Here is a 26,017-nt window from a genome sequence, read left to right as displayed (position 1 = left end):
TGCAGGGGGGATGCATAGGTTTTCTGGCCAGTGTAGTGGATACTGCTAGAGTTATGCCGGGAGAGACCAGGTTGGTGTATGAGTTTTTAGATGTATTCCCTGAGGATCTGCCAGGGTTGCCGCCACGCAGGGAGATTGAGTTTGAGATCAAGTTAGCACCGGGGACAGAACTAGTATCAAGGACACCGTACAGGATGGCACCAGCAGAACTGAAAGAGTTTAAGATACAGTTGCAAGAACTTCTGGATTTGGGGTTTATCAGGCCTAGTTATTCTCCTTGGGGCGCTCCAGTGTTGTTCCTTAAGAAGAAGGATGAGACTTTGAGGATGTGCATCGATTACAGAGAATTGAACAAGTTGACTATCAAGAATAAGTACCCTCTACCAAGGATTGATGACTTGTTCGATCAGCTGCAGAGTAAGACGGTGTTCTCAAAGATTGATCTTCGATCTGGTTATCACCAGCTGGGGATCAAAGATGAGGATATACCAAATATGGCCTTTCGGACGCGGTATGGGCATTATGAATTCTTGGTCATGTCTTTCGGTCTGACCAACGCCCCCGCAGCTTTCAAGGACTTAATGAACAGGGTGTTCAAGGACTTCTTGGATCAGTTCATCATTGTCTTCATCGACGACATTTTGGTATACTCCAGTTCTGAGGCAGAGCATGAGCAGCATCTCCGACAGGTTCTACAAAGGTTGAGGGCGCATCAGTTGTATGCCAAGTTTAAGAAGTGTGAGTTCTGGCTACCAGAGGTGACCTTTCTTGGACATATTGTTGGGGCATAAGGGATTAAGGTGGATCCATCCAAGGTAGAAGCAGTTAGGGATTGGCTGAGGCCAAGGAATGCCTCAGAGGTGCGAAGTTTCCTTGGGTTGACTGGTTACTATAGGCGGTTTGTAGAGGGGTTCTCAAAGATTTCTTCACCGATGACAGAGTTGACAAGGAAGAATCAGAAGTTTGTCTGGTCGGAGAAGTGTGAGAACAACTTTCAAGAACTAAAGTGATGGCTTATTTCTGCACCTGTGTTGAGTCTTCCTTCGAAGGAAGGAAAGTTTGTGGTTTATTGTGACGCATCGAGGATGGGTTTAGGCTGCATGCTGATGCAAAATGAGAAAGTTATAGCCTATGCATCTCGGCAGCTGAAGGATTATGAGCAGCGGTATCCGACTCATGATTTGGAGTTAGCAGCAATGGTATTCGCACTGAAGGTGTGGCGCCATAATCTGTATGGGGAAAAAGTGCAAGATATTCACTGATCATAAGATTCTGAAGTATTTCTTCACCCAGAAGGATCTAAATATGAGGCAGAGACGTTGGTTGGAGTTGGTTAAGGATTATGACTGTGATATCCTTTACCATCCTGGAAATGCCAACGTGGTGGCAGATGCGTTGAGCCGGAGGGGCCCAGGACAGTTGTATGGTTCTACCCAGATCTCGAGGGAATTGGCTGATGAGATGGTCAGGGCAAAGATAGAACTGGTGGTAGGCCAGTTAGCCAATATCACTTTGTAGTCGACTGTGTTAGAGCGGATCAAGGAGGGTCAGTTAGTGGATGCAAAGTTGCAGGAACTTAGGCAGCATGCCTTAGCGGGGACAGCTAAGGATTATTCAGTTTTTGAGACAGGTTTGCTCCGATATCAGGGACGAATATGTATTACAGCAGATGAGGGGATTAGACGAGAGATATTGGATGAGTCTCACACTACGACATACTCACTTCATCCAGGTACCACGAAGATGTATCAGGATCTACGAACACTATATTGGTGGCTCGGGATGAAGAAGGATGTGGTAGAGTATGTGTTTAGATGTTTGACATGTCAGCAGGTTAAGGCTGAACATCGGTGACTAGCGGGGTTGCTTCATCCTTTGGGTATCCCCTAGTGGAAATGGGAGGATATTACGATGGATTTCGTGGGAGGATTACCCAGGACAGTTGGACTTCATGACTCGGTGTGGGTGATAGTGGACAGTTACACCAAGTCAGCTCATTTTCTACCAGTGAGGTCGACGTATTCAGTGGAACAGTATGCATAGCTGTATGTGAGGGAGATAGTTCATCTCCATGGGATTCCAAAGTCTATTGTATCTGATCGAGACCCTATCTTTACCTCCAAGTTTTGGGGAGCTCTGCAGAGAGCCATGGGGACTCAGCTAAAGTTTAGCACAGCTTTTCATCCTCAGACTGATGGACAGTCTGAGAGGAAGATTCAGGTATTGGAAGACATGCTTAGGGCATGTTTGATTGACTTCGAGGGTTCGTGGAGTAAGTATCTTCCATTGATCGAGTTTTCATATAACAACAGTTATCAGTCCATGATTGGAGTGGCTCCTTATGAGATGTTATATGGAAGAAAGTGCAGATCACCTCTAACGACCCGAATTCGCTAATCAGGCTTAGGGCCTTAATTATTGTGCCTGGAGGGCAATAAGTGGTTTAAATATGCTTATATGTGAATCTATGTGTTTATATGATTATGGTGCATGTTTAATTGAGTTAAATGTGATAAATGGAATATATGTGGTATATGTGTGATATGTCTGTGCAGCACGACCCGAGACAGTCCTGGGGAGCAGTTAGCCAGAGAGTCACAACGGGGTTGAGATTCGGACTCGGGGCGAGTCGAGGGGTAATTCTGGTATTAGTTGAGTTATGGGATTATCGGGATATAGAAATAAATATTTGGAGATATATTCGAGGATAGAATGTCTAGGTGGGAATATTTGGGGAATTTACCATTTTTGCCCTCGGGGACGTTTTGGTACCCCGAGCTTTGAGGTAACCTTTAGACTTAAGTTATATAAAACAAAATAAAAGAAAGGAATAGTTTAGAAGCCTTGAGAAACCGACCCACACACTCCTAAGAACTGAAGTTAGTTTGCTTCCCTTTCTCTTTCACTTTCAAGGGAGGAATTCAAGAGGAAACCTAGAGGAATTACCAAGGAATTGAAGAGGTTCAGCTGGGAAACATTAGGGGCTTGAAGCTTTGGGGATTGAGGATCATAATTCTGAGATTAAACTCAGCAAGGTAAGCTTCAAAGTCTTTCATTTTTTTTCTGCTGGTTTAGAGGTTGGCATGTAGTTAAGCTAGCTTGATCCTTGGGTGTTTTTAGCCAAGTTCTTGAGAGCATATTTTAATGAGGTTCAATGTTGTTTCTGCGCTGGAGTAATTGTGTTGAGTATCTAGGAGTCTTGGGTTGGTTTTAGTGGTAATTGGCTTGAAGAAGGGATGAAAAGTTGATGGAAATTCTGGGTTTGCTGTTAGTGCCGCGGCCCTAGGAGGGGTGTGCCGCGGCCCGCATGCGCGCACAACCTCGAGAGGCTGAATGAACTTAGGTGCGCCGCGGCACTTGCAGGGCGGGCCGCGGCCCGCGTGCTGGTCAGTGGGAAGCTAGCCTCTGTTTTGAGGCTAGCCGCGGCTCTAGGGGGTGGGGTCGCAGCCCTTAGTGACAGTGGGGATTTTCATGATATTTTTTATCTAAGAACTTAAAGGGGAAGGCTCGGGATGGATTTTATCACCCGGAGTGATAGAATTCAAGATCCCGGAGGCTAGGGTTACGATTTGAGGTTGTTTGTTAGGTTGGAGTTTGATGGTCAAATATTGCTATGTGTTGTGACTAGGTCTTCAGTGAGGCTCACAATAGTGGACTGTGCTCGGGGCATCGGTGCTCAGGAAGCTCGGAACTCAGGTAAGAAAACCCCTGTTTCCATGGAGCTTGTGTGCAGGGCTGAGCCCAATGTGTTGAATTGGAATGATATGCAGGGTCGAGCCCTATATGCTGGAATTGTAGAGTGTAGCTCTTTGTCTGTTTATGCTTGAATACTTTACTTGTTGATATATCATGTTTGCTAGTATATGGGTGAACGACAAGGGCCGAGAACGGTGTAGACCGAGAACGCCGTGAGGCCGGGAACGGCATCGGGCACATTGAGTGCAAGGCCGAGAACGGCAAAGGGCCGGGAGCAACATTGAGCACGAGGGGTGCGAGTTGCCAAGGTGAGTCCCTGATAGGATACCTGGGATATCCTTACGGCGTGGTCCATGAACCCAGGGCTTAGTAAATGCCTGGGACGGCTAGGCCGTATATGCTTAGCCTTTGGTGGCCTGCTTGTATGTGTGATTTGTGTATTGCATATGTTATCTGTTATGGGTTTTCTTGCTGGGCCTCGGCTCATAGATGCTCTGTGGTGCAGGTAAGGGTAAGGAAAAGATCAACCAACCATGAGCACAGCTGGCGTGAGGCGGTGTGTACATGTCCTGCCAGCCTGGCCGCCACAGCCAGGGGATTTGATTTTGGGAGATGTTTGTAAGGGAACCTTGATTTTGTCGTCTAGTCGACTCTGATCAGTTTCGCGTTGTAAATATTTTTTTCTAAACTATGTTTTGGGATCCCAAGTGTAAAATTTTATGATTAGCTATGAAAATCTATTTTCTCTAATGTTTTCTTCTAATTATGGCTTAGTTACACATTTTTAATTTAATACCTCGATTAGCGAGTTGAGACACGATTTTAAACACACTTGGTAACGGATCTAAGGGAGTAGGGCGTTACATCACCCATTCACTGGGATGAGATGGGTGAGAGAAGGTATTTAGGGCCAGATATGGTTCAGAAGACCAATGAGGCTATTGAGAAGATTCGAGCAAGAATGCTTGCCTCGCAGAGTAGACAGAAAAGCTACGCTGATCCTAAGCATAGGAACGTGGAGTTCCAGGTTGGGGACCACGTGTTTCTGCGAGTTTCACCACTGAGAGGGGTGAAGAGGTTTGGAGTGAAGGGAAAGTTGAGCTCTCAGTTTGTTGGACCTTTTGAGATCCTAGAGAGGATTGGACAGGTGGCTTATAGGCTGGCCTCGCCACCGTCGCTATCATGAGTTCATAATGTATTCCATGTCTCTATGTTCCGGAAGTATGTTTCTGATACAACACATGTGTTGAGGTATGAGGACTTGGAGTTGCAGACAGACTTGTCCTACGAGGAGAGACCAGTTCAGATTTTGTATCGGAAGGACAAAGTTTTGCGGAATAAGACGATACCGTTAGTGAAAGTGTCTTGGAGGAATAGCAAGGTCGAGGAAGCGACCTAGGAATTGGAGACAGCGATGCGGGATCAGTAACTCGAGCTATTCAGGTAAATTTCGAGGACGAAATTCTCATTAGGAGGGGATAGTTGTAACGACCCAAAATCGCTAATAAGGCTTAAGGGACTTGATTAGTGTGCCACGAGGGCATTAATGGATTAATTTGATTTAAATGTGTAATTATATGTCTAGTAATGTTTTTATGATAATATGAAATAAACATGTGATATATGTAAGAACGACATTATTATGTGAGCAGGTCCGCAGAGCACGACTCAAGACGATCCTAGGGTCAGAGAGCGAGAAAAGTCACAACGGGACTTAAAATATGACTTTGGACAAGTCAGGGGTATTTTAGGTATCGGGTAGTTATTTATACTATTGGGTTAAGAAAATAAATATATGGAGATATATTTGAGGTTAGGATGTCTAGACGGGAATATTGGGGGATTTTACCATTTTGCGCTCGGGGACGGTTCCGGCACCCCGAGCTTTGGGAATTAACTTAGTGGGTAAGACAAACATAAGAAACCCTTAGAAGGAAAAGATAAACTGACCTAACACCTTTCTCTCAACACTTTCTTCTCTTTCTCAAGGAAAACAATGGGAAGAAGCTAGGTGAGAATCCAAAGGAAAACAAAGGGAAATTTTGGACCTTTGAGCTGGGAAGTTAAGCTGGACTTTGAGGCTTAGCTCAAGAAACAATCCAGGACTAAATCAAGACTAAGGTAAGGGTTAATCCATGTGTTTTTTTTTTAAGTTTAACTCTGTGTATCAATTGGTTATTGAAGTGTTGTCCAACTATTGTTTAAGGTGGAATTGAGCTGGGAAATCATTGGGAATCAACTGAGTTTTGGTTAGAGGAAGGGTTCTTTCAAGAAGGTACTCTTTAATTCATGAATTGATGATTTGGGTTTGAGTTTTTGGCTGGTTAAATTGGGTATTTAAGTTCTTAGAGTTTCAAGAATTAAAAGTGAGATTTCTATGGTTTCTTTAGACTGAATTTTTGTTGAAATGTGTAGCATAAGTTGTGGGAATGTTGGGTGTTGAAGTAGGGAGCTTAGGGGTGGTTTTGGCTGAGGTTTTGAGCTTTGAAATGGTGGGTTTTCTGGGCACGAAGGAAAGGGTCGCGGCTCTGTTCTAGAGCGCAGTGGCCCTAGGATGAAGAAAGGCCAAGAAAGCTCGACCAAGGGTGGGCGCCGCAGCGCCCAAAGCAAGGACCGCAACACGTGTCTTTGTTCAGGTTGGCCTTGGTTCTATTTTGAAGCTAGGGTCGCGGCTAAGATTCAAGGGTCGCAGCCCTTGGTTGTGCACATGAACTTTTGAGTATTTTAGTGTAGAGTCCAAGAACTTTACTTAGCTAAGATAGATAATAGTATGATAGTATTTATAGCATTATCTTTGTTACTGTGGATTTTTGGTTCAGACCGGGAATTATTTGGACACTCATAGTAGTACTTATAGATTTTCTAAGTTTAATCTATAGTTTAAGAATATTAAGTTAACCTAAAGTTTAATTAATGTGACTGATATTAAGGATTATATTTATTATATTATAAGGTTTAGACATCAACCAATAGGGTTTTAAGCACATGTTATGAATGGTGATTAAGGATTAAGTATTTTTGAGGATTAAATTTAATAAGGAGTAAAGTTTGAATGTTATAGGGTCAGTCAGCAGCTTTGAATACGTTGAAGGCTTAGTCAAGGCTGTTTACTCCATTCAAACTTAGCTAAAAATGTGTAATTTCGTGTTTAAATATTCAGCGTATGCCGATATATCGCAGCTATAGGGGGCGATATATCGCAGCACGTAGATACGAAAAACACGAGACGATGCACGGTCGCCTCGGGCATACTGGCCCAGGCGATATATCGCCTACAGGGGGTGATATATCGCCTCCTCCAGCATGAATTCAAACTCTTTTGAATTCTTTTCCTTTCAGCCATTCAAACTTCTTCAAAGGTCCAACATCTTTTGAACGAGTCTTCAGCCTCTACTGAACGATTATTCAAATGATTTTCACCTAAAAAGCCATTATTTTTATTCAAGTAAAATCAAGATACTTTCATTCCCAAACTCTATAAATAGGACCTAGTACCCAGCCATTATTCACCTTTTTGCTCTAAGTTCAGAAGCTGCTAGTGTTAAGTGAGTGTGAGAGTGTAAACACCTGGTTTGGAAAAATCATAAGCTTAAACATCATAAGCTTATCAAACACTTTGGGAAGTGAGGTTCTATAGTATTTCGGTTGAGGAGTAGATTGGTCTTTCAAGTCTTTGAGGTAACCAAAACTCTAGTTCATTTCTGTATTATGTTATTTTCTTTCTCATAGTCTTCTACTCAATCTCTAACCTTAATCTTCATTTTGGTTAGGGAATCTAAGTTCTTGAGCACATAAGTTTCGGTAAGCATGATTCTCAAATGGTTTAGTCTTCCCATTTTCCTTTTTCATCTCTTTTCTTCTTTCAACTCACTCTTGTTCATTATGGTTATTAGGAGTGTTCCAAAAGTCCCAACTCAGTCCACATATCCCGGTAACTTTGGTAAGGAAAATAGGCTAGAATCAATATGTTATATGCTTATGTTATCTTATGTTTTATGTTGTTAAATGTGTTATGATATGTATGCATGTATGTTTGTAGGCTTGGGCATATGACCCATATGACTAACAAGACCCCAAATGGGTTATGGGCATATGACCTACTTAGCTAGTAGGACCCCACTAATCCCATGGGCATATGCTTGCTTAGTCTATGGGACCCCAAGTAATAATGGCCATTATAATAAGTGTATGTATTAAGTGTTATGATATGTCTTTACGTTTATTATGAAATTTATGTGTATGACTATGTGTTAGATTTTCCTTACTGGGCATTAGGCTCATTCCTTTCTGTTTTATGTGCAGGAAAATATGCTTTAGAGGCGGTAAGATTCGTGTCGCTTAGAGGATGTGTATCGATGGTGAATGGAGTCAAGGGGCCGAGCGTTATTCGATTCGAGGATGTAGTCTTGTTTATGTTTTTATGGTTTTAAATGTATTTTCCGCATTTTCTATGTAACTCTTTTCACTATAAGTTATTTTTGTTTTAAAGACAATGGGTACCCATATCCTACTTATTTTTATGAAAGTAACCTTTGTTTCTACAAGTTTATAATAAATTATGGTATTTTCGCAAATGTATGTGTTAGTAAGAATTTTTATGTATAGTTCGATAATGGTCCAAGAGTCTAGATTAGTGGGTCATTACATTTAGGCATGGGAATGTGGTCTAGGTTGCTCAAGATTGGTTTCACCACCGTGCTTGGTGGAATTCGGATCCCCGGGAGTTAGTTTTGTAACCGGAAACCTATATTTGAATATTAATGGAACCCTATACTTTGGTTGTGACTAGGTGATAAAGGCTTAGGCTCAGGAACGGATAGTGATTAAGGGGTGTTGCTCGTAATTCAACAACTGTAAAGATTAAAGGTAAGAAAACTACACCTGGTTGAATATATGTGATGGGACCAAGGGCTCCCTATTGTAAAGGCTTGAAATGATGGTATAAGTCCATGCAAGCTATTTAGTGAACCAACGGCCTAAGGGTGCCAAGGGTTTCACAAGTGCACAGGGCACGACTCGGCCACTGGTAGCCGAGGACAGCTTATTATGCACTGAGCTCGGTTTAAGTGGGTCGGAGTCAGTGGGTTAAACAGAGGGTTCGGCCTAAGTCTTCGGCTCTGAATATTATGTGATATGAGCATCTTGAATCTGAGTATATGTGCTGAATGTCTATTGTGAATTATTTGATAAGAAATCATGCTTGATGACTTAACTGTTTGATATCATCGATTATGTTATATAAGATGTTTTCTTGCTGGGCCTTGGCTCACGAGTGCTACGTGGTGCAGGTAAAGGCAAGGGCAAGTTGGATCAGCCTTGATTGGAGAGCTCAGCGAGTGGAATGTACATGGCCAGTTGCTCAGCCGCCACGGTTGAGTTTTAGGCAGGGACGCGAGACACAAAGACTGTCTATTTGCCTTAGCATGGCTAATGAGTACTCATATACCTTTGGGAGTCTATAAACTTATTTTTAACTCTGTTTCTTTTGGGATCCCGTGTATGTATTAGTTTAATTATATAAAGTGAGCCTTTTGAGACCAAAAACTTTTTCACCCTAGCTCTTACATGTTTAATGACACGTTTTAAAATTGTTTACTTGATTAGCAAGTCTTGCACCTTTATAAGTACACAGTGTAGCGGTCTTGGCTATCCAGGGCGTTACAGTTGCCCTTTGACTCTTCAATGGTCTTGAACAATGATTTTTCATAGGTGACATGGACGGTGGTACATGTATCATACCACCACCCTTTCACCTTGCCTTGGACCGCATTCACCTCACTAAGGGTAGCAACTATGTTTTCCTCTTGAGTTGCATTCACCTTAGGTCCTTGTTGGCCTTTTCTATGCCTACACTCTCTGGCATAGTGACCCTTTTTCCCACACACAAAGCAAGGGCCTTTCTTGCCCTTAAACTTGTTTGGGTTGGTTTTTGGACCCAAAGGTTTCTCATTACCCTTTTTCCCTTTGTTTTTTGGGATGTTTTGGTTGTGACACCGCATTTACTTTGGAAGTCTTTCCATTAGACCCCTCCACAAGTTTATCTCTACATATCGATTCCTCTTCGATTCGAATATGTTTTTGGATTTCCTCCAAAGAATAATCCTCATTTTTATAAAGGATTCTTTTCCTATAGCTCTTCCAAGTTGGTGGTAATTTAGCCACTATAGCACCAACTTGAAAGGCCTCGAGAAGCTCAATCTTTAACACTTTCAATTTATTAACAATAATTTACAATTCATGAATTTGAGGAAGAATAGGTTTATCCCCAAAAATTTTGAAATCGAAGTATTGAGATATCAAAAAAATTTTGGTGCCTTCCTCTTCCGCCTTAAACTTTTTCTCAAGTGCATCCCATATCTCCTTGGCCGATTTGGTCTCGGTGTAGAGGTCATAGAGCCTATCGGATAGGGCGTTGAGGATATGACCCCTACAATGGAGATTGTCCTCCTCCCTCTTCCTTCTCTTCTCCACCTCCTCAGGAGTGTCTTTGTCGGATGGCTCGGCTAGAGGTGCCAAGGAAGACTCAAGGATGCAGGCGATTTTGAGAGTGGTTAATAGAAACCTCACCTTGTCTTGCCACCTAGTAAAATTGGATCCATCAAACCTATCCAACCTTACTAGGTCTTGGTTCATGATCTTGATGGTTTCCCTTTCCATTGAAACAAAAAGGGGTAAGCTTTTGAATGTTATGAAAATATAAATTGTCTCAATGGAAATGGTAAGAAAATATTACAACTCTATGCAAAATATTACAATAGACAAGGATTGATTAAATAAAGTGTTACAACTCTATAACTGAAAATACAAATAAAATGAGAAGGAGATGTAAGATGATAGAAATAGAAAGTACAACTCTATTACAAAAGGATACAAGTAAACTAGAAGCGTTTGAACAAAGGAAATAAAAGGATTACAACTCTTAAACAAAAGTACAAGTAAATAGAAGAAGAAGAAAAGAAGAAAGAGCAATAGAAGAAAATAAGAACAATAACCAAAACAATAAACTCTCACTCACACAACCAAAGTGAAGAGTGTTGGGGATCACCAACTTGAACAAGGATTGAAACCTTTGTCCAACAGCTTATTTCCCCCTAACTCAAGCACTAAGGGATCTCTCACAGATTATAGGAGATGCTTTCTAGAATAATCAAGCCTCAAGGTGTTTCTATCCAAGTGCTCTAATGGATATAAAATGTTGTGTCTTACAAGTGAGCTATAGGCTCCTATTTATAGAGTTTAGAGACACCCTTTGAATTTCAGATTCCACCAACCCCATGGTTGTTACCAATGTTTAATTTGATTAATATGGAATTAAAAATGAGATTTGGGAGTTATTTGGGTTTTTTGAACCGTTCAACAAAGATTGAAAAAAATTAAAAAATGGTCAGTTTTTGGCCTGTGGCCGCGACCAGAGACATTAGTGGCCGCGGCCACCAACATTCAGTGGCCGCGGCCACCAACCATTTTCAGTAATAAAATGTGTTGTTTTTCCAAACGGTTCCAAACCCTCCCAAATGATTTTGTAACTCCCAAAACACATTATTGGGGTTAAAATCATATCTCTAACAGCCATATCACATATGGCTTTATGAAATTCATCTCAATATTGTGTAACAACAATTTTACACAATAAAGGGTAATATTTGGAAGTTACAAATTTGTAACACCAAATATGTTACATTATTTGGATATATCTCATATATCTAAATATTGTAACTCTCTATTATATGTTACAATATGTGACACACTTTGTCACATTTATTTAATCTAAAACATTATATTATAATATAATAAAATATTACATTATATTATAAAATAATATAACAATGACTATCAAGTCATAATGAGAATAGATGACTAATGTGTCCATCTAAAATAAGTGACCCAAATAAGTGATAATTAAGTCACGCACTTGGGCTCTGCACCCTCATCAAATAAGTGAATAACACTTTATGATTCCGATAATCATGATGGGGCTTGTAGCCCTAATCAGATGAGTGAGTCACACTTTGGGCTCCGCACCCGAATTAGATAGGTGACTAAAGAGTCACACTTTGGGCTCCGCACCCTAATCAGATAAGTGACTAATGAGTGAGTCACGAACTTGGGCTCAACACCCATAGCCATGTGATGTTGCAGTCACCTGAGCCTTTTGGCCCTGGCTCTAAGTAACTAGCCTTTAGACTAGACAAGTGCTTTTAGTTTTCATCGAACTTAAGGTCAGTCAAGCATTAATGCTCATGATATTTTATTCAATGCTTATGTTGATTATATCTAATCTTTTCGGCTCTGCGTTCATTACGCTTATGCCACTCTTGACTCATAAGTTAATTTTGTTATATTATTTTATAATATAATGTAATATTATATTATATTATAATATAATGTTTTAGATTAAATAAATGTGACAAAGAGTGTCACATATTGTAACATATAATAGAGAGTTACAAAATATAGATATATGAGATATATCCAAATATGTAACATATTTGGTGTTACAAATTTGTAACATCCAAATATTACCCTTTATTGTGTAAATTTGGTGTTACACAATATTGTGATGAATTTCATAAAGTCATATGTTAAATGTCTGTTAGAGATTTGATTTTAACCCCAATAATGTGTTTTGGGGGTTACAAAATCAATTGGGAGGGTTTAGAACCGTTTGGAAAAACATCACAAATTGGTGTGCTGAAACTGGGCTGTGGCCACAACCAATGATTGTGGTCGCGGCCTGGGGGACAGAGAGCAGTGGCCGCAGCCACAGGTGCATTTTAGGCCAATTTTTCAGTTTTTCCCAAATATGTTGAACGGTACCAAAAACCCAAATAACTCCCAAATCTCATTTTTGATTCCATAATAATCCAATTAATCATTGGTAACAGCCATGGGGGTTGATGGAATTTGAAATTCAAATGGTGTCTCTAAACTCTATAAATAGGAGCCTATAGCTCACTAGAAAGACATAACATTTTTTCTATCCATTAGAGCACTTGGCTAGATACACCTTGAGGCTTGATAATTTCAGAAAGTATTTCCTATAATCTGTGAGAGATCCCTTAGTGCTTGAGTTAGGGGGAACTAAGCTTTTGGATAAAGGTTTCAAAACTTGTTCAACTTGGTGATCCCCAACACTCTTCACTTTGGTAGTGTGAGTAAGAGTTGTTTATCTTTTGTTTCTTGTTCCTTCATTTTATTCTATTGCTTCTCATCTCTATATTCTTCTTCTCTATTTACTTGTATTTCTTGTTTAAGAGTTGTAATCTTTTCTTTTCTTTTGTTTCAAACACTTTACTTTACTTGCAATCTTTTGCTTAGAGTTGTATTTCACTATTCTCTTCATCTTCTTCTTCTTTTGTTCATTTGTATTTTCAGTTATGGAGTTGTAACACTTTATTTAATATACCCTTGTATATTGTAATATTTTTGCATAGAGTTGTAATTTTCTTACCATTTCCATTGAGACAAAAATTATTTTTCCTAACATTCAAAAGCTTATCCTTGTTTGTTTCAATGGAAGGTGGGACCATCAAGATAATGAATCAAGACCTAGTGAGGTTGGATAGGTTTGATGGTTTCAATTTCACTAGATGGCAAGACAAGGTGAGGTTTCTTTTGACCACTCTCAAAATTGCCTACATTCTAGAATCCACTCTAGAACCTCTCCCAACGCCATCCGACAAAGACACTCCCGAGGATGTGGAGAAAAGAAGGAAGAGGGAGGAGGACAATCTCCTTTGTAGGGGTCATATCCTCAACTCCCTTTCCGTTAGGCTCTATGATCTCTACAGAGAGACCAACTTGGCCGAGGAGATATGGGATGCACTTGAGACAAAGTTCAAGGCAGAAGAGGAAGGTACCAAAAAGTTTTTGATATCTCAATACTTTGATTTCAAATTTTTTGGTGATAAACCTATTCTTCCTCAAATACATGAATTTCATATAATTGTTAACAAATTGAAAGTGTTAAAGATTGAGCTTCTCGAGGCCTTTCAAGTTGGTGCTATAGTGGCTAAATTACCACCAACTTGGAAGAGCTATAGGAAAAGAATCCTTCATAAATATGAGGATTATTCTTTGGAAGAAATCCAAAAACATATTCGAATCGATGAGGAATCATATGTAGAGATAAACTTGTGGAGGGGTCTAATGGAGAGACTTCCCAAGAAAATGCGATGTCACAACCAAAACATCCCAAAAACAAAGGGGAAAAGGGTAACGAGAAATCCTTGGGTCCAAAAACCAACCCAAACAAGTTTAAGGACGAGAAAGGTCCTTGCTTTGTGTGTGGGAAAAAGGGTCACTATGCTAGAGAGTGTAGGCATAGAAAATACCAACAAGAACCTAAGGTGAATGCAACTCAAGAGGAAAACATAGTTGCTACCCTTAGTGAGGTGAATACGGTCCAAGGCAAGGTGAAAGGGTGGTGGTATGATACATGTGCCACCGTCCATGTCACCTATGACTTCATTGTTCAAGACCTTTGAAGAGTCAAAGGGCAACCATGAGATTCAAATGGGCAATGAGGGAAAATCCAAGGTGCTTGGCAAAGGTACCATTGAGGTCTTTTTCACCTCCGGCAAGAAAGTTACATTAGTGAATGTACTTTATGTTCCTGAAATGAGTAGAAACTTAGTAAGTGGTGATTTGCTTGGCAAGCCCGGCATTAATGCCGTCTTTGAGTTCGGTAAACTTATACTTACCAAATCAAATGTATTTTTGGGAAAGGGGTACTCTTGTGAGGGTATGGTTAAATTGTGCACCAATGATGTAACTTTCAATGTTATCAATAAAAATGCTAATTCCGCCTATATTGTTGAGTATGATTCTTTATTTTTGTGGCATCTTTGACTATCGCATATAGGTTTTTCAACCATGAAAAGAGTAGTAAAATGTGGTATGATTGCATGCAATATTAAAAACTATGGTAAATGTTAAACATGTGTTAAGGAAAAAATGATTAAGAAACCATTTCCTAGTGTAGAAAGATCATCTAATTTACTAGATTTAATCCATAGTGATCTTTGTGAATTAAATGGTGTCTTAACTAGAGGTGGTAATAGGTATTTTCTTACTTTTATAGATGATTTTAGTAGATATACATATGTGTTTCTTTTAAAGCATAAAGATGAAACTTTTGATGCTTTTAAATTGTATAAATTAAAAGTTGAAAATCAACTAAATAAAAAGATTAAGGTGTTAAGAAGTGATAGAGGAGGAGAGTACTTCTCTAATGAATTCAATACATTTTGTGAAGAAAATGGTATAATTCATGAGTGCACCGCACCTTATACACCACAACACAATGGTGTTGCCGAAAGGAAAAATAGGACTTATCTAGAGATGATAAATTCTATGTTGGTTTTTCTAAGTTGAATCTCAACTTATGGGGTGAAGCGTTATTAACTGCTTGTCACATTTTTAATCGAATACCGATGAAGAAAAATGAGATATATCCATATGAGTTATGGAAAGGAAGAAAACCCAACATAGGGTACTTCAAAGTGTGGGAGTGTCTTGCATATTGCAAGAAAAACGAACCTAATAGAACAAAGTTAGGTTCAAGAGCCATAAAGTGTGATTTTGTTGGTTATGCCAACAATATTAAAGATTATAGGCTATTAGACTTAGAGTCTAATATTGTGATTGAATCTAGAGAAGTTGAATTTTTGAGAATATGTTATGTGACAACAATTCTCAAGCTTCAACATCTCTAAAGGAGAATTTGTTATATGAGAACAATTCTCAAGCTTCTACATCCAAAGTTGACTCTCAACAGGAGAATTCTCAAAAGAATGTAAAGCAACCCTTTGAACTTAGAAGAAGTCAAAGACTTAAAAATCATTAAAGTCTAGTAGTGGATGAGATAGATTCTCAACGAATTTCATTCTACATGGTAGAAGGAAATAGAGAGGAAGTCATTAGGAAAATTCCTATTGTACTTCTCGTTGAGGATGATCCTAAGACTTATAGAGAAGCTATGCAATCGAGAGATAGTGCATTTTGGAAAAAGCCATTAATGATGAGATGAATTCCATTCTTTCCAACAACACTTGGGAATTGGTAGACCTTCCACCAGGGTCTAAGCCAATTGGGTGTAAGTAGGTATTTAAGAGAAAATATCACACTGATGGCACTATTCAAACCATTAAAGCTAGATTAGTAGCTAAAGGGTTTAGGAAAAAAGAGGGTTTCAAGTATTTCGATACCTATGCGCCTGTTGCAAGAACAACTTCTATAAGAATTTTGTTCACTTTAACTTCTATACACAACTTCTATGTTCATCAAATGGATGTCAAAACGACATTCCTTAATGGTGGCCTCAATGAGGAGATCTATATGGAACAACCCTAAGGGTTTGTCCTACCAAAATATGAACATAAAGTATGTAGACTTGTAAAATCCTTATATGGATTGAAACAAGGTCCTAAGAAATGGCATGAGAAATTTGATCTAGCCATCATGTCTAATGGGTTTAGACATAAAAATGGAGACAAGTGTTTGTATTCCAAAACTTGTAAAGGATATGTGATCATTGTTTGCTTATATGTGGATGACATGCTTATTCCAAGTGATATGAGAAACAAAAAGGTTTCTATCATCAACCTTCAAGATGAAAGATCTTGGAGAAGTTGACACCATACCTGGTATCAAAGTAAAGAAACATAGTGGGGGATTTTGCGCTGGGTCAAGCCCACTATGTTGAGAAATTATTGAACAAATTTAATCATCTCAAGGTTAAAGATGTCAATACTCCATTCGACCATAGTGTAAAACTAGAGAAGAATGAAGGAAGAGCGGTGGCTCAATTGGAGTACGCTAGTGCTATAGGGAGTCTAATGTACGCTGCCCAATGTACTAGACCTAATATAGCATTTGCAGTAAGTAAACTTAGTAGGTTTACAAGTAATCCAAGTGTGTATCACTGGAAGGCGATTGGAAGAGTCCTAGGTTATCTCAAGAAAACCAAAGTACTAAGCCTTCACTACTCCAAATTTCCTTCAATCTTAGAAGGATATACAGATGCAAGTTGGATATCCAATCTTGGGGACAACTTGTCCACAAATGGTTGGGTATTACACTTGGTGGAGGTGCACTTTCTTGGGGTTCCAAGAAACAAATATGTATATCTCATTCTACTATGGAAGCAGAGTTTATAGCTCTAGCTGCTACCGGCAAAGAGGCTGAATGGTTAAAGGATCTGTTAATAGAGATACCCTTAATCAAAGAAAATGTATCCACTATATCGATACATTGTGATAGCCAAGCGACATTGGCTAGAGCATACAGCGGAGTGTGTTATGGGAAGTGTAGACATATTAGTCTAAGACATGGATATGTAAGAGAGTTGATTCAAAGAGGAGTCATCTCAATATCCTATGTGAGAAAAAGTGAAAATCTGGTGGATCCTTTCACTAAGCCACTAATGAGGGATTTAGTGGCTACATCATCTTGAGGGATGAGACTTAAACTCCCTAAAGAGATTCACGATTGATGGTAACTTATCTTAACACTAGTTATTCAACTAGTGTTATGTTCAATAGGTAACGACAAGTCAATCAAGTGAATATTAGTTGTACTCAAAACAAGTCTCATCTAAGATATTGAGTACTTGTGAGTTACCAAGTTGAGGGTTAAAACCGAAAGGTTTTTTTAATAGAATTCTGTCTTGTGAAGACAAGTATTTTTGGTAACAAAATACTGTAAGAATTATACCTATATGGACCTAGGGGTGGTGTCGTCTCTCATGAAAATTGGGAGTATTCTCAAGAACGTCCATGAATGGAAAGTGCACATGGCCATTAACGGTGCAAAGCGAGACATAGAGGTCTCAAATGAACATCGCAAAGGTGTGTGTGTTATCACCGATTTGTTATTATGAAAAGATGGTTCAATGCCTAGTGCAACCAAATTTTCGACAAATTTCGTGATAATTACACTATAGTAAAGTTCAAGTTGAAAAACACTTTTCTTTATGCACTAATGCAATGACTCCTATAAGAGAGAGTTCTTATTTAATCAAGTGGGGGATATGTTATATTTTAAAATATAATGATTGATTAAATAAGTATTACAATAGATAACTATTTAATCTAGTGGGGGAATGTTATATTATATTATATTATAATATAATATTTTAGATTAAATAAATGTGACAAAGAGTGTAATATATTGTAACATATAATAGAGAGTTACAATATTTAGACATATGAGATATATCCAAATATGTAACATATTTGGTGTTACAAATTTGTAACTTCCAAATATTACCATTTATTGTGTAAATTTGTTTTTACACAATATTGTGATGAATTTCATAAAGTCATATGTGAAATAACTGTTAAAGATATGATTTTAACCCCAATAATGTGTTTTGGGGGTTACAAAATCAATTGGGAGGGTTTAGAACCGTTTGGAAAAACAGCACAAATTGGTGTGCTGAAACTGGGCTGTGGCCGGGGCCTAGGGGACAGAGAGCAGTGGCTGCGACCACAAGTGCATTTCAGGCCAATTTTTCAGTTTTTTCCAAATATGTTGAACGGTTCCAAAAACCCAAATAACTCCCAAATCTCATTTTTAATTCTATAATAATCCAATTAATCATTGGTAACAGCCATGGGGGTTGGTAGAATTTGAAATTCAAATGGTGTCTCTAAACTCTATAAATAGGAGCCTATAGCTCACTTGAAAGACACAACAATTTTTCTATCCATTAGAGCACTTGGCTAGAAACATCTTGAGGCTTGATAATTCCATAAAGCATTTCCTATAATCTGTGAGAGATCCCTTAGTGCTTGAGTTTGGGGGGAAATAAGCATTTGGACAAAGGTTTCAAACCTTGTTCAAGTTGGTGATCCCCAACACTCTTCACTTTGGTAGTGTGAGTGAGAGTTTTTTATCTTTTGTTTCTTATTCCTTTCTTTTATTCTATTGCTTCTCATCTTTATATTCTTCTTCTCTATTTACTTGTACTTCTTGTTTAAGAGTTGTAATCTTTTCTTTTCTTTTTTTTAAAACACTTTACTTTATTTGTAATCTTTTGCTTAGAGTTGTATTTCACTATTCTCTTAATCTTCTTCTTCTTTTGTTCACTTGTATTTTCAGTTATAGAGTTGTAACACTTTATTTAATCGATCCTTGTCTATTGTAATATTTTTTCATAGAGTTGTAATTTTCTTATCATTTCCATTGAGATAAAAACTAATTTTCCTAACAAATTTCATACGACCAGTGCTCAGTACTATTATCGAACTTGACTAATGAGTCACAGCTTCATAGTCAATACTAACACCATTGCTGATTCTGAATATGGAGTCAGTTCTACTCACAAGTAAGCAATGCAACCAGGCATATATCATATGTCAAATATCCAAATACAGGGCATTCAGCATGCTTACTCAACATTCACTAGCATAATTATGATCATGCACATTTACAAAGACTCAAGCTCTGATCAATCTCAATTTCAACATTCATGTCATGCCCTAATCACATGTATGTTATGCATCACATACTGGGTGCAGTTTTCTTACCTTTGGTCCAAGCACAGGTTACCAATAAATGAGCCACAAGCACGATCCTGTTTCCAAGCCCCTAGTGATAACCTAGTCACAACCATAATATAAAACCTCATCAAAATGAGTAAATAAATACTTCCAAACCCAAACCTAGCCTCCGAGACGTCGAATCCTACTGAACTGGGTAGTAGTATCGATCCTAGGCCCTTAGAGTTAAGTTCCCATGAATAAAAACCAACTCTGGGCAAAATTTCCCTTAAGCGTCGCGGCCCGCCTCCAAACAGAGGCTGAGCCGCTTCTCTGTCTGCACCTTGCACCGCGGCGCACCAACCTTGTGTCGCGGCCCTATCTGCAAATCAGCCAGCCTCCTCCTTCTTCAAGCCTAGGCCGCGGCGCCCAAGAACATGGTCGCCACCCAACCACGAATCCTGCCAAAAACCTCTTTTTCTCCATTTAAAAACCTTTCGAAAACCTATTCAAACATCTCCAAATTCCAAAATCAAAGTTCCCAAACATCCTAATTATCCAATACCAATAAAACTCAAGCTCCAAATCATCCAAAAACTCATCAAAACAGAAAATATTAAAGCTTAAAAACTCAAAACTTAAAACTTGGATTACCTCCAATTGAGTTGTTTCCCAGCTAAATCCTCAGGCTAATAAGCTTCTAATCTTCCCTAGAATCTATATGCCTCGATCCTTGCTTGAATCCGAGTTCTAAAACTCAAGTTTCCTTCAAAAATGTGATCGGGTATCGAAAATGGAACTAGAGGGAGAGAGAACGTTCATAATGTTCTTTTTATAATTCTAACAGGTTACTTCAAGCTTAAGTAACCTCAAGCAAATCATAATGCTCAGGGTCCCAAAAACGCCCCCGGGGGTAAAATAGTCAAAATTCCCATAATTCCCTCGTGATCTCACTAACTCCCAATTTATCATCAAATATTTATTCCCATTACCCAATATCCTGGTAATGAGCTAAATAGCCAAAATACCCCTTGACTCACTCCGAGTCAAGTATGAATCTCGTTGTGACTTTCGCACTAGCTTGTCTCCTAGGATCGTCTCGTGCTGAGTAACCCTAGCATAACCAAATAATAATGAAGCACCGCACACATACCACATATATGCCAAATATACCCATAACGGTTCAAATTATGAAAATTACCCAATTAAACAGAAATGGGTCCACATGCATATTTAATACACCTAAACATGCATATTAAGTCATATTATAATGTTTTTCACATAATCACATAATGATACACATAAATATCGTATAATCATATAATTCCAAAATTTGTCATCCTGACCCCCTAATCAAAGCCCTGAGCGTTATTAGGAAATTTGGGTCGTTACACCCATGATGCGCCTTGCTCGGCATAGGCCATATAAACTATTTATGATATTGAAATGAATATGTTTATAACTTGTAAAGCATGCTAGAAGATGTTTATGTTTGAAATGATGTTTCTATGCCTTGTTGAGTTTTCTTGCTAGGCCTTGGCTACATATGTTCTATGGTGTAGGTAAGGGCAACGGGAAAGTAAATCAACCATAAGTTGGAGGACTTCAGAGCAGCGCATGCATGTTCAACCTGTAAACCTTTTTATAATATCAATTAAAGGTTTAAACATTTTGACCAAAAATTTTAGCACTATAAAACTCTTATTTTATTTTAATTACACTTTTGAGTGCAAATGACTCATTTAATGAGTTAAGCATTATTTTACACACAGTGTAACCACGGTCCTGGATTAATAGAGCGTTACAGTATATATAAATATATACGAATATTACATAAAATTATGATGCATAAAAGCTTCTCCAAATTATGTTATAATTGAAAACCTGAATTGTCACGTAAAATTACATATATAAAATTCTAAGAAAATCAACATCACACAATATCAGGCTTCGATGGGTATGATTTAATATTGATAAATATCCATTTACAGTAACACTGATGTAGGAAAAGTAAAACTAGTTAAGAAGAACGAGGTCAAAGAAAGGAGAGGGGATATTTTAATGAGAATCAAGTCACCGCAAAGTTAGATTCATCCATAGAATAATAATTATTTAGAAACACCATCTAATTAATATTTAAGGAGATTAACGAAAAGAAGAAGCTATGGTTTAATACAAAGTAGGTTTGGTTGGCGAAATTTTTACTTTGAGCTTTGAACATTTTAAAGCTTTTTCTCAAAAAATAACAAAATATGATTTCTTGTTAATGAGTTGTTTGAAAATAAAAAGCAAAAAATGAGTAAATCCAATCAACGCTCAAAATAGTTTTAAATGTTTTACAAAGTCAAAAGTACTTTTAAAAAGTCTTGCCATGCAAGGCCAAAATCAAGAGAATGACTTTTTTAAAATAAAATGCAGCATACCATCCAATAGCAGGATGTTATCAATAAAATTCAACTCCATAGGCAGAAGGAAAGTATTTATATGGATTGCTAAAGGTAGCCACATTCCCAGGACGTGAAAACACAATCTGCAAAAATTTATTTAATATGAATTTGTCATCGGGTACTAATCAAAATCATTATTAGTTTGATAGTCTAAAAATTTGTCTTTAATATCTAAAAGTTTTTAAGTTAAAAACTTTTTAATAGTTGAGGTTGTATGCAGCAAAGAAATTAATATTAATGCAGAAAGCTTTGTGCGTACCTGGTAACTTGCGAGAGTGCGAGACTTGAACCCTGCTGAGCAATAATCAAAATAGTATTCCCACATCCTAATAAACTTGTCGTTGAATCCAAGAGCTAAGATTTCACTGTTGATACACACTCATATTAATTTCCCAAAACCAAAGTCCTAGAAAGAAAAATATATTATTAAATCTACATCATTATATGGTTATTTACTAACCTTCGCTTCTTCAAGAAATTTTCCCTCCAAATCTTTAGTGTTTGGTAGTAATGAATTCCAATATTTTCAAGGTATTCCACGCTGCAATTCCATTATTAGTTATTATAAAAACAAAATATGACCAAGAAAATCAACAAAAAAATGTAAACTATATGTACCAGAGTCTGGATGAAGCAGACATTATGGAAGATACTATTCTACTAAGTGAAGGAATACATCCACCAGGGAAAATGTACTCCTTGATAAAGTCTGAACTTCTCCTATACTCATCGTATCGTTCATCTGGCATCGTTGTACACTAACAAAATTGGAAAAGATTGCAAAATTATATGATCGTTCTGATTATTACCTTACGCCATTGGAACTATAAAAGAAGATTTATTGTACAATGTCAATTATTAACTTGGAAAATAAGTGTCATTCATTACCTGTAGAACAAGAAGACCATTCTCTGCTAGCACAGACTCACAACAACCAAATAAGTCTCCAATAAACTCATGACCAACATTTTCTAATATCTCACTATAAAATGCAACATTTGATTCATTAACATCAATTAAGAATGTTACTGTCTAATACAATAAAATTTGGCATAATATATTGACTCACCAGGCTATGATTCTATCACATTTGTAGCTCGCAGGCAATCCTCGATAGTCACAAAGAAGAAATTTTATGCTTTCCTATTAGCAAAAGTGGTCAAAAGTAAATAACGATTATTTTTTAATTGGTCTCTTATTCTTGTGGAAAAGAGTTAAATATAAGATAAAAGTACCCAAATATCAAGGCTATACATATGCAGTGCTTTGCATTGCTTCCATATTATAATATGTTCTAATATGGAAGAGATTGTCGATTATATTTGATACCTGCAAGCCAGCATCTCTAGCTTTCTTTTGTGCTATTTTTAGTTGTTCCTTTGATAGAGTGATGCCAGTGTACTTGCATCCAGTATTTTTGACAATTTCAATGGCCAAGCTTCCCCAACCACACCCAAGTTCAAGAATTTCATGACTTTTATCAATTTTGGCCTGGATAACATTGAAGAGGAAAAGAGAAAATAATAACTTATAAAAATGAACGTCAAATTATCTATAGAATTTGTATACAATGACACTCACTTTCTCAATTAGAATAGAATTTTTTCGTAGCTGTGCAACCTTCAAGTCTTCATCTATTGACTGAAATAATTCGTGGTACAAATTAATATACAAGTTAAACCTTTATAATAGAAAATCAATGGGGAGGTTAATTCTAACCTTAAATACCGCAGACGAGTATAACATTGTCTCATCCAGGACCAGAGCAAAAAGTTCATTACTCTAAAAGCACACATAGAGATAATAGTTGGCTACTTTTGGGATTTTACTTGTTGAATGAAAATCAATTCAGAATTTCTATGTGGACTTTCAATATTTTATGGTTACCACTTATTCTATAGATTTCTTTCAAATATCACTATTGTCCATTGCCTTGTTGTCAAGTTGTTCCTTTTCAACTTGTTTGATCATGTATTTATGTGTCTTTATACTACAAAAAAAAAGTACAAATATTATTAGAGTCGTAAACTCTAATTCAGAGATATTATACCAGATCATAATGGCGAGAGATGTTTCTACGAGCTTGCGTAAGAGTATTCTGCCTTGAAACATGCTGAAAGAAATACTTTGCTGAGGCTATACTAGCTGTGAACAACAATGGAGTCCACCATCCCCTCGGGCTTACAACATGGGAGTCCTAAGTTAGTAAGTTCTAGGAGATAAAAACTACAATCCAAACTTCATTTAACACATTTCTACACATTGTATATATTTTACCCTTTCTTGTTTTGTTTGGAGGCTGAAGAATTTGAATCTCTACTAGCAATAACAATCTACAAAAGCGAGCTCAACAAGAAGTTATTACTTAGTGTAAAAAAAATAATCAAGAAATGTTAACTTATCTTAGAACTCATGAATGGTTCTTACCAAGAAGAAATTTAGTAGACCTTCATCTTTGTCAACAAAAGTAAAATCTCCATCGATATAAGCATCTGCAAGGCCTAAATCAGCTCGTGTCGCAACCTGAGGAATAGATATTAACTGTCAATAATGGAGTTGAGAGAGTAGACATTTATGCTAAAAATAATAATCTAGAACCACATTTTCATCAAATGATAGAAATAAAAAACTACATACCTTCCAATAAAATTGTGGACTGTGAACTTTGATAGTTGTTTTGTAAGTACATCTTTCTGTGTTTCCTTCAAATGTAAACATAGTACCCCCTTTTTCCAATATACTAATGCACAATAACCAAGTACCATATATAAAATGATTATCCCACTTGAAATAAAATATACACAGAGAAGACAAGAAAAAAATTCAATGATTTGAATTTTATAATTCACCAAAGACAGAACTCTCACAGATTCAATTTCAACTAGGGGGGTGAGCGGTGCGATATTTTGGCAATTTATTAGATTACACCGCACATGTAGTTTGATCAATTTTCCAAACCACAATCTGCATCACACAGACCTCCAATAACACAAATCGCACCGCAAAATGCAATGCATTGTGGACGGTTTATACATATCGCTAAATAATTTAACAATTAAATATTATATTTAATAAAAATTCATAATAAAACTCATAATTAAATAGTGTTCAACAAAACAATAAAACTATAACAAACTAATAAGTTTTTAGCAAAAATAAATAAATAAATACAACACTAATAACAAAGAGAAAATGTGATTTAGAAATAAAGGTTTTGATTAAGGAGGAATAATTCTAGGTTGAAGTAAAATATGTGCTAGCATCATATGATGTTGTGTATATTATACTATATAAATATATATACATTAAGTTTAAATGTGGTCAAATTGAATATGTATATATATGTGAAAATTTGATATATATATATATAATGATGTGATGTCGTAATGTATGGTTTAAACTGCATTTATAAATTCAAAACCACAAACCAACTATGCGATGTGGGCGGTTTGATAAACATCCTAATTTCAAATTTAGCCATTAATACTCACATTAAGCATCCTGCAGTGTTAAATTGCCCAAGAAATCTAGTAACCAGATGGCATGTCCCTCTTTCCATCAAGGAACGTGCCATAATATTTGGATTACTATGAAAGTCACAAGTTTTTCCCATCAAACCATATGCTCTGGTGATAACCATAAGTCCCTAGGTTGAAGTAACCTTATCATGCCTCTTGACTAGATAATGTTACTTTGAACTAGGAGGCCTATGGATACCATCAAAATTCAAGGCAAGCATTCAAGATGAAAATGGATTAACATGAGTTCTATAATATTTGGAGACTAAGCTTTTCTTTTCGGTATGAAATATTCCTCCAATTTCTGATAAACTTGACATAATTATGCTTATCTGCTATGTAAACTATTGAAAATTTTAGTTGTAGATTGAATGTCAACAAGTATGGGTAGTCCTATTTAGAGAGGAAATTCTGCTAAATTTTTTGAAAAATATTTAATACTTAAGAAATTGTAATATTTCAAATAATTACTTAGGTGAACTTCACATGTTTAGTTGTATGAACACATTAGATTTTTATGTGGTACTTAGCATTTATTTCTATTTGAATGTGTATATATATGTACATTAAGTCTATATAGTTTGTGAATTTTATTTTATTTTAAGTTTATTGGAATGTTCAAATATATTTATTAATATTAAAATAATTGCAAATTAGAAATAAAATAATTATTAAAATATTTTATAAAAAACCAAATTAATAATAAAATAAAATAAATATATTTTTTTTAGGAAAAAATACATTTAACTTCAGTTTTTAGACACTTTTAACTTCGCACGGATTAACTTCGGTTAATATCTACGCGAGATCCGAAGAATAACAAGCGAAAAAACCGAAGTTGAAGTCTATTTTTGTAGTAGTGACATCGTAC

The 26,017-nt window shown here is 37.1% G+C and overlaps 1 protein-coding gene across 1 annotated transcript; it reads right to left on the bottom strand.

Moving 5' to 3' along the window:
- Nucleotides 1-21,624: 21,624 nt before the first annotated feature.
- Nucleotides 21,625-25,268, bottom strand: LOC133779954 (uncharacterized). The gene is made up of 14 exons (XM_062219849.1): nucleotides 25,120-25,268; nucleotides 24,266-24,368; nucleotides 24,056-24,151; nucleotides 23,906-23,961; nucleotides 23,679-23,808; nucleotides 23,348-23,410; nucleotides 23,210-23,269; nucleotides 22,958-23,119; nucleotides 22,698-22,771; nucleotides 22,517-22,610; nucleotides 22,247-22,386; nucleotides 22,089-22,169; nucleotides 21,888-21,993; nucleotides 21,625-21,711 (listed from the first exon to the last, which is right to left on the bottom strand). Exons 1-14 carry the CDS (start codon nucleotides 25,266-25,268, stop codon nucleotides 21,625-21,627), a joined length of 1,401 nt encoding a protein of 466 aa, XP_062075833.1.
- Nucleotides 25,269-26,017: the final 749 nt, after the last annotated feature.

Source organism: Humulus lupulus, chromosome 5 (genome assembly GCF_963169125.1).
Source record: "Humulus lupulus chromosome 5, drHumLupu1.1, whole genome shotgun sequence".
Classification (NCBI taxonomy): domain Eukaryota; kingdom Viridiplantae; phylum Streptophyta; class Magnoliopsida; order Rosales; family Cannabaceae; genus Humulus; species Humulus lupulus.
Note: the sequence above shows the minus strand (reverse complement) of the source record. Positions and strands in the feature narration are given on the sequence as shown.

What these genes read in the sequence shown, in the direction of transcription:
- LOC133779954 (XM_062219849.1), bottom strand. Translation starts at nt 25,268, where the DNA reads ATGGTTATCACCAGAGCATATGGTTTGATGGGAAAAACTTGTGACTTT. An exon ending in AACACTGCAGGATGCTTAAT is followed by an intron (nt 24,369 to 25,119) that starts GTGAGTATTAAT and finishes ATTGTGCATTAG; the next exon opens with TATATTGGAAAAAGGGGGTA. An exon ending in TGTGATAGAATCATAGCCTG is followed by an intron (nt 22,611 to 22,697) that starts GTGAGTCAATAT and finishes TGCATTTTATAG; the next exon opens with TGAGATATTAGAAAATGTTG.